At 48.8% G+C, this 9,414-nt stretch overlaps 1 protein-coding gene across 1 annotated transcript; it reads right to left on the reverse strand.

Annotated features, from left to right (window-relative positions):
- Window positions 1–574: 574 nt before the first annotated feature.
- On the reverse strand, window positions 575–8,977 carry CDC34 (cell division cycle 34). The gene is given in 9 exon segments (XM_029613602.1): window positions 575–1,691; window positions 1,693–1,726; window positions 1,728–1,759; window positions 1,761–1,826; window positions 1,828–1,879; window positions 2,368–2,502; window positions 2,981–3,078; window positions 5,672–5,758; window positions 8,329–8,977. Coding segments are annotated over 9 exon segments (711 nt in total). The 5' UTR covers window positions 8,509–8,977; the 3' UTR covers window positions 575–1,664.
- Between the last annotated feature and the right edge of the window lie 437 nt (window positions 8,978–9,414).

A 9,414-nucleotide genomic window follows, 5' to 3' on the forward strand; every position in this document is an offset into this window, starting at 1 on the left:
ATAATTCCCAACATTCTGTTTGCTTTTTTGACTGCCGCAGCACACTGAACCGACGATTTCAATGTGTTATCCACTATGACACCATAGTTCCTAACTGCTATGGAGACGGGAAATACTGAAGAGCTGCACTTCCTGCAGGGGTATATGTATTAGGGGCTGACGTCAGATTGAAATCTGATCCGTCTCCAACTGCTAGCAGGAGTACACTATATCCATTGGTCCTGAGTCCATCTGTTACACGCTAGGAAATGCATGTTTTCACACACTGGCTCATGCCAATGATTAATTTACAATTTCTGGCTAAGTAGAAAAGATGTGACATTCATGGTCTGGATCCTCACGAGCTGCCCTGCTTCATTATGGTGACTTAGAAAGAAGCTGTTCTCCTGGGAAGAACTACTCTGCAATCTAGCAGACCTTCAATCACATCCTTACAGCTTCTGCACCCTGTAATCGGACGGAGGCTTCCTTCTGTTCCATAATCCCCAATTCCTGCACCTCGTGATACAACAGGGGTGCCCAGCAGCTCCCCTCTCCCCCTCATGCCAGATCCCCACCAACCACAATACACTGCTTTCAAAGCCTAGCTTTGCTTGATTTTTTTATTAAATATTTTCAAATGACCCAAAAAAGTACATAAGGAAATTAAACAAGCAGAAAAAGACTGCAAAATACACACTGTCCCCAAATCAAGAAATAACACAAGAGAAGCTGTGCAGTTACAATTCATGACGGCACGACTGCAGAAGGGATCCCCCTCACCATGGCAAGGTCTCCTGTCTAGCCCACCCCCTCTCCCCATGTGATTTCCAAGTTGAGGACGGGAGACTGTACCGTACAAGAACAGAAAACAAGGGGGCACGCCCCACCCTAACCCCCCCAAAAGGCCACTGTAGCCAGCCCTCTCCAGGGTTTTGGGACAGGAAATGCAGACCTGAATGATCTGCCTTCTGCCCAACAATTATCTTCTTGCTTCAGAGGAATCAATTAATATCTGTTTAGACAATATTTAAACACAAATTTCATTGATACAATTCCTCCCATTGGAACAAAACCTAGCAGCAGTGGAGGGCTTAACTTTTCACACCCAGCTTTCCCGAAACCAGCTTCCGGTTGTTTTCTCTCTCGTGCGTGGATACATCGTGCTGCCTTACTTTGTGCTGTCTAGTCCTGAGGGCAGGATGACAGAGGACCAGCTCGCAAGTCAGCATTTCCAGGAGAGCAGGAATCCCATGCAGACCTTGGTCCTCCCGTTCTCTGGCACTGCCACAATCCTGCAATCGGGCCCCCTCCCCCCATCACAGTCTATAGAAACAGAACTTCCTCCCCCGAGCCCCCACCACCCACAGCTTATAAAAACAGCCCCTTCTCCTCCCGACCCTCCCAAGCCCCCTGCAGCCTCCAGCAGCCGCATTCTCAGTCTAAAGTCACTACAGCTCTAGATCGGTCCCCTCCGCTGCGGCGTGTTAAGGCTACGCAGTCCTGCGAAAGGCGTACCGTGGGGGGTTTTCTTTTTCAGTAGCGGGAGAGGACCCTCAAACCCTGCATTCCCTCCCCCACCCCCCACCCTCCCCCAAATCCCCCCTCCCCCCCCCGAGGTAACGAGTCCCCTGGCCCAGTCGAGGTATGAAACACACGGAGGTTTTATTGAGACGGCATCGGCGTCAGGACTCCTCATTGCCTGAGTCGTCCCTCGTCCTCGTAGCAGCTATCCCCGCCCTCCTCCATCCTCCTCATCCTCATAGTAGTCATCGTAGAAAAAGGTCGGAGCCCTCGTCTGGCACCGGCGCCTTTGTCTTCACGCAGTATTCTGCCAGCGTGGTGGGCCACCTTCACGCCATCCCGCTCTGCGTCTGCCTGGGTCGCCAACACCTGCTTCCTGAGGAAGAGAAACCCAGACTGATGTTACTGCCACCAACCCAAGGGCGTAAAAGATACAAAAAGGGGGGCCCAGCAAAAAAGCAGCAGCAGGGAGCAGGGGAGAGTGGACACTGCCATCGAAAGGGTCACGCAAAAAGATTGCAGCCCCCCCCCAGCCTCCGTATGGGAGAAAGTGAGAAACCAACAGAGGAAGGAAAAGAAATACGGAGAGAAACTGTGCTCAACTCCCACTGCCGCTCCTTGTGACCCAGGGCAAGTCACTTCACCCTCTACTGCCTCAGGCACAAACTCAAATTGTGAGCCTTCTTAGGACATGGAAATATCTACAGTACCTGAAAGTACATAAATCAAATCTTAAAAAAAAAGATGGACAAGAAGAAGAAGAAAAGAGAATTCTGCTCCATACCACACTGGCTTATTTCTCCTTTGCATTTCATTACCCAGAGCTGAACAAGACAGGAGGTAGCAGAGCCGGGTGCCACTCACTTGATGATGTCAGAGTACTCGCGGTCCCTCCCCTTGCTGTCCTTCCACTTCCTATACATGACCGAGGCATCTACATTGGCTGGTGAAAAGGTGTTGGGCTCATTCAGAAGGGAGATAACGCTAAGGAGAATAGTCCTGCAGAGGATTAAGAAGCAGAGTTAAGCCCTCATCCTCAGAGCTTAGTCCTGCAGAGGATTAAGAAGCAGAGTTAAGCCCTCATCCTCAGAGCTTAGTCCTGGCGCAGGGCTGGTAGGCCGCGTTTAACAAGACTGCTTATTTCCGCCCCGGCTGAAACCTGACCGCACTGTAACTGGCTGCCTCACTCTGCCATGTGCCATTGCATAGCTGGTCTTACAGCTTCAGCCCTTTACATTATATAAAAACACAAAGATGGACCCACATTATCAATCCAACCTGCTGGGCTGCAGCTCCTCCAAGTCACTCCACCTCCCCCGTTCACGTCCTGCGTTCAGACTGGCCAGCTGTGCACACACCTGCATGGTTCCAATGCACCCCCCCCCCCCAACCCAACCCAACCAACACTACCTGCTCGGGCCACAGCTATGCCCTGTGAGGCGTAAAATGAAAGCCATGAAGCACTTCCTGCACGTACCTGACGTTCTGAGTGGGGTTCCATCGCTCGGATGGCAACTCTCCACTCTGGGGGTCATCCACAGGGGGGTGTAGGATTGAGATGCAAACATCCCCATTCTAGGGGGTGAAAGAAAAAATATGGCAGCAACCAGTTTCTGTTTTTATCAAACCTAAATAGCATGTGGTCCCTAGAAGAAATATCATAGCACCAAAGAAAGGAAATCTATACATTTGAGAGGCCTCACCACTGTGCTAACTTCAGGCCAGCACAGGAGGGTTAAGCACAGGGCTGGTGCTAGGGCAGCTGGCGCACTGGGGGGGAAATGTTCAGTGGTATTCCCATCCCTCCTCCATACATTCTCCCTCGTTCCCTCCTGCCAGGCACTCTTTCCCCCTCCCCTAGGCATTCTCCTCCCTCCTTCCCCACCACCTCCCTTTCATGTCTCCATGCACTCTCTCCCCCTCCCCCTCTCAATGTACATAATATAGAAACTCTGGAGTCACCTCGGTAAAGGCAAAAAAAAAACCACACTCCCCATCATCAGGCACTTTAAAATGCCACAAAACTTTGTATTTTTTCAATCCTGCACTGCATGTAAAGTGTCTTCTTGCAGTCTCCTGTTCAGTGTTTGTCCTTATTTCAATTGGTGGTCTCTTAGGTTGTACTAGGTAAGGTGAGATATTTTACCAGTATTTATTGATCTGTAGCTATCTGACCTTCTGTTTTCCCAGTAGGTGTTTACAGCTCAGTGTAGTACGAGCAGTGCTGCCTTTCATAGGCAGGATTTTTGCAGTTTGAGTCTTGGGAGTTAGTGCCATTTTGATTTGGCAAGTTTGCTATACAGTACTGGAATTATTATTATTCATAGTTAGGATACCAGGGATGCACATTTCCGAAAGCTGGCAAATTCCAATCACTACACTTAAAAAGTTTTCTACCTTTGTCTAAAGTATTTTAATTGTTCTGTGCTGACTCTGATCTTTCTGCTTTCAGTGACTTCCTCTACCAGGGGTGTCCTTTCCATTTTATGCTGCTCACTCCTGTTTGCTTCATTTCTTCTCCCTCATCTATCTCTTACATTGATTTTTTACCTTTGATCTCTTTTCTTTGTCTCTGTTCATCCAGTTCTCGCTGCTCTGGGTTTTCAGCTAACTCTCCTCCCATTGCCCCTTCTCAGTCCCATCTCTCCCTCACCAATCTCCAGATATCTGGCTCCATTGTCCTTATATCCCCACCTGCTGCCTGCCTCCTTTCTAACTCTCACCCCCCTTACAGCTCTCCTGTGCCCATCTCTCGCCTCTCCTCACCCTCTTACCCCACTGTCCTTCTCGGTCCTCACAATCTCTCTAGTTTCATTTGCCTACCTCCCAGCATTCCACCCTCCTTCCTAGCCTTTCCTCCACTCTCTCACCTCCTTCCCCAGTCTTTGACCTTCTCTGTATTCATTGCATCCTCAGCCCTCATTTACTTTCCTCTGCCTTTCATTCCCTCACCTTCCCTCCCCGGCTCCAGTCCCTTTCTTTAGTTATCTCAGCTCCTCCCTCCCTCCTCCCATCTCTAATCCCCTCTCCCACTCACTCTATCCTCATCTCTCTGGCCACCCTCTTCCTCTCCAGATCTGGTTCTCTCCACTCTTAATCCCCTATATGCTCTCAATCTTCCCTCCATTTAAAAGTAATCCTCACTCCTTTTCTGTCTCAGTCCCAAATCCTATCCCTCTATCCTACATCCTCTCCCACTTCATGCCCCCATCTCGAGTCCTCTCACCCCATAAGATGTAAGTCTCCTGCTCTATGCCCCTGATTCCCCCCTCCCCCCACAAAGCTGCATCCCCACTTCTTCTTTGTGCCCCCATGGTCATCAGAAGTGGCACATCAGCTTCCACTGCTGCATGGGTCCAGTCTCACAATTTGAAGAGCAAGATCCCATAATCCTGCAACTTGTTTTGCGATACTAGCCCAACGCGTAGAGGAATCTGACTCACTGTTAAGCACTTCTCCTCCAGCCAGCCATACACATAGAGGGAGTGAGTCATGGAGGCAGACCCAGCCTAACCAGGCTTTCTTAAGGATTAGCCTCTTCAAGGCTAGTCTTATACTGGGTGCCTCTGATCATCACTGCTGCCCAGCTTACCAACTAACCAACCCCACAGAAGATACTGGCAGCTCCCGAAGCACTCCTTGTTTCACAGCGCCCTGGGCGACCTCCCAGCTTGCCCGGCACAAAGGCCGGCCCTGAGCGAGCATCACCTCAAATGAATCTGCTCATATCATGTGCAGTGTGAGCCTATGGGCGGCCTAGTATATGCAGCTCCTTGGCATGGCCTAAGATATGCAGAGAGCCATTCTTTCAGAAGACACGGCACAACTACACATAGCTCTGCAACTCTTACACTAGCAGACGAACTAGCAGGGGTGCCCCTGCCTCTTCTCTTTGCTTGTATTGCATTATCTTGGAGCAGTTTGATCCCGCCTTGCAGTCCCCTCTTTCCGCACTCCTCCCCATTCCCAGCAGTCTTCCTTCTATGCTCCCTCTATCCCAGGAGTCCTTCCTTTCAGTTTCCTCCCTGCCCCACAGTCCTAGCAGGCCCTCCTTCCAGGCTCTACGTGTGGCATCTCTCTAGCCGACGGAGATGGGAAGAGAACCTATCTTCCCCGGGGTGTTACTTCTGCCCAGATCGCACTGGCAAGCTTTCACTGCACCACATACCTCATAAATGTTGGGATGCCACATTCTGGTCAAAAAGCGGAATGCTGGAGGGGAGTACGGATAGTCGATTGGAAACTTAAGCCGGGCCTGCAAGGAAAGAAGAGGATCTGAGAAGAGGATGGCAGCCCATACCTTAGAAGTCACATAGGTCGTTCACAGCCAAGATGTGGATAAAAACCTGATACGCACCTGGGACTAGAGCCAGAACCAAGTAATTTAAATATATGCAACCTCCCCAGCTCTTTCCTCTTATATGTCAGAAAAAGTTTCCAGCACTGACCTTTACAAACAGCCTTAAGGGCAATTCAAACGTCTCAAACCCCTGAGCACATGGACCGAAAAAGCAAAGTGATGAAAAAGGAAGAGTCTGTGGAGATACAAGCAGCTCAGAGAGGGCGATACATCCTGAGACAGGATTATAGCTCTAGGCTGGGCATAAACTCAGTAAAGAAAACGTGCAGCCTCATAGGTATCTAGCATCTCATAGTCAGGCAAAATGGGAAGGAGAAAGTTTCTAGAATGGACTCGCAGCAAGAAATTAGGCCTCCCTTCTGTAAGTGGGGGGGAGGCCGGGGAGAGGCCACTCAATATAAAAACAAGGAGCATGGCTGGAATTCAATTCTCTTTGAAGAGCTCTGAGGTCCCACTCTATTCTTTGTACTGAGGGAGAGGGAGGGTGGCAGATGAGGAACAGTGGTATCAACTCAGTGATGGAAGGAATGGATCACAATCCTGGTCATTTTTCTAGAGGGAAGGCGTGCAGGTAGCAGTTTTCTCCTACCTCTTTGTCTGCCAATAATACAGATAGAAATATTAATGAGGACAGCCTTCATCAGCAACTATCTGGGGCTTTCCCCCCTAATTTTATATCACTTCCCAACTTACTTTAGTCCAATCATTGCAACAACAATTTTCAAATCCCTCTGGAACCCTGAAATCACGGGCCCTAAAACCAGCCTCTAGGCCTCATCCCACTCCGCTCTCCCCACAAGGGACTGCGAATACTGCCACAGTCCTATTACAAAATCACAGGAGACCAGGATCACACCTCAAGCTCAGTAACTGACAACATGGGCTCAGTCAGCACGCCTGTATTTGGGCACTGGGTTGAGAACAGAATGAGGTGCTTGGGTGCTCCCAGCTGGATTCAGGGAAGTGCACCGGAGCAGTCTGTTTCATTTCAGCCTTTACACCACAGCACTCAAATGGAGCAAGTGTGTATACAGCTCAAAACCTGTCTATATTAGGAAATCAGAAAAAGGAAAAACCAAAAGCCAGACCGAGGTAAGCCAGCCCTAAGGATGTGTCATCACGAGCAGGAAGTAAACACCCTACTTCATGCAAGCCTATAAAAATAACACAAAGGAACATCTCTGTTTACGAGTTCTGCCAGACCTCACACAAACAAGTGTAAGCTTCTCATTCAACCCCAAAGGTTAGGGCAGTCCAGCCCTGGACACCTGCCTACTTCTGCCATATCTGCTGGAAGCCTGCACTCTGCTCCCATTAGCCAGCACACTGTCCTAGGATTCCCTATCCTCAAGACCTCAGAGCTCAAAATTCTACATAGATTTCACCCACCGCACTGACAAGAAAACACACCTAGCCATGTGATGCGTATGATAATGTGAAGTGCTATAGCAAAGAATCCATATAAACAGGGCTAGTGTACTACTGTGTGTGATGGATGCACACACAGAAAACAGCAGCATCCAGCAGCTAAGCTTACTTTGGGGAGATCTTCTCTTGGAAAGCCAGTATATAAAACACCTAAATAAAATAAATAAATAAAAGGACACCAGGGCTTACTCATCTCACCTATTTATCCTCAATACATTTGGGAGGAAGAGAAGAGGGATGTGGGTTATCCTTCTGACAAGGGCAGGCTATTACCACAGTATTCCTAGTTACTCCCTTTACACAGACTCTAATCCAAGAAATGTTCTACCCTCATTGTTCTCATCTCCTCCATGGTACTGTCTCCCAATTTCCTGAATTACCCCAACTTCAACCATTCACAACTAATATTTCCAGGGAGTTTCACACTTTCAAGTTTGCTGAACCTACTACCAGCATGAACCCCTACATTTCTTCACTGTTACAAAATCACCTCTCCTCCATGTAGTGTATTATCCACTCCCCAAGTTAATATCCCAGCAATCTATGATCATTCTTACTTTGCTCCTTACTGTCCCGTAGGGATATTATCCACCTTCCCTTTCTCCCCCTACTTTATTAACCCCTCCTGGATCTTTTCACCTTCTTCCCATATTAACCCCCTAGATCCTACCTCAATATCACCTCCCAGCTGTTTGTTTCTCACTTATCTATCCATCTCCCTATGTTATTCCTCTGCTAGTTATTCACCCGTACATTACTAGCCCTCAAGTTGTTTACTCTAAGTGTCCTTTCCCAGGTTATCAGATTCCTGTGTATTCGCCTCCTATTCTTGGCTCTTTTATTCACCCCTTCCCTATGTTTTTGTCCCCTTTCCAATAAAACCCCCAAGGTAATGTACAAAACGTAATATATTACTTACCCCCCTCCCCACATTTTTGTTGTCATCATCCTCATATTTTTAGTGCCCCCCCCCCCTCAGCTACTTGCCCCTCCTCTGTGTTTTTGCCCTCTCACCAAGTTACCTGCCCCTTCCCTACCTTGAAATAGCCGCCCTCATAGTAGGTATTAGGGGGCCCAAAGATGGCCACCTCCCAGTTGTAGAGGTCCCCCTCGTCCACCAGATTAACGCGGAAGCCCTCGACGGGTTCCTCCTGCAGTCCTTTCAGCTCCAGGAGCAAGGCCTTTTGCGAGCTGGGCACCAGCGGCGGCCGGGCCATGGTGGGGCCAGGACAGCGAACCGGGCGCTCCAGCCGCACATACACTGACTACAGCCTTCCGGCTACCGCGCACGGGGCACGCCGCTACTTGTAGTTCTTTTCCGGCCGGGTCCCCGCCGGGGGCGAGCGGGCGGGGAGGCTGGCCGACTACAATTCCCAGAAGGCGCTGTTCTTGTGATGTCACTCAGGTAGCCTGGGAGCGCCAGGAGAAAGCAGAAACAAAGCAGGTGCGAGAAGCGCTGGGAGGAGCCGCTAACGCAGGGCGGCCATGGACCAGCGACTGACAGAAGCACTCCCACCTCTGCCTTCTAGTCTTCTTTCGCTGGGCTTATTCCTAGAGCTCCTTTCTTTTTTCCCAAACGCATTTTATTTTTTTCGTTTTGCTTTTTTTTTGTTATTTAAGTCTACGGTTGCTCCCTTTCCTTATGTTTACATGCCCAGATTTTGAAAACCTGCAGCCCTGAGGTCACGCCTGAGCTCCTTATGCTGTCTACAGGCCTCTGATGTGTCAGGGTGATGCGAGCTCATATTTATGGCACAAGCAGCTCAGCGATGCCCTTGTTTGCTTAAATCTAGAAGTGTGAGCAGATGCAAAAAAGCCTTTCCACAACTTCAAATGCTTACTTTCATTCAAAGAATGAGATGAAATCGGAAAGAAAACTGTTTGAATTTCTTTCCTCTACCTGCATTAACAAAGTTCATTTTTGCATGCCCTGTTGCTTAAGGATGGATGTAAAACCAGAAGAAACATAAGCTTAGTGGTGCATTTGTTCTAACATTTTATTACAACCTAAATAATTCTTACTTTAGTCATGCTTTCACCTACAAAATTCACAATTAGAGGCATGTGTTTTGTTTTTCTGTTTAATATGATTCTTTGATAAAAGAGGTTCTGTGTGCTGATAA

This window comes from Rhinatrema bivittatum, chromosome 8, assembly GCF_901001135.1.
Source record: "Rhinatrema bivittatum chromosome 8, aRhiBiv1.1, whole genome shotgun sequence".
Classification (NCBI taxonomy): domain Eukaryota; kingdom Metazoa; phylum Chordata; class Amphibia; order Gymnophiona; family Rhinatrematidae; genus Rhinatrema; species Rhinatrema bivittatum.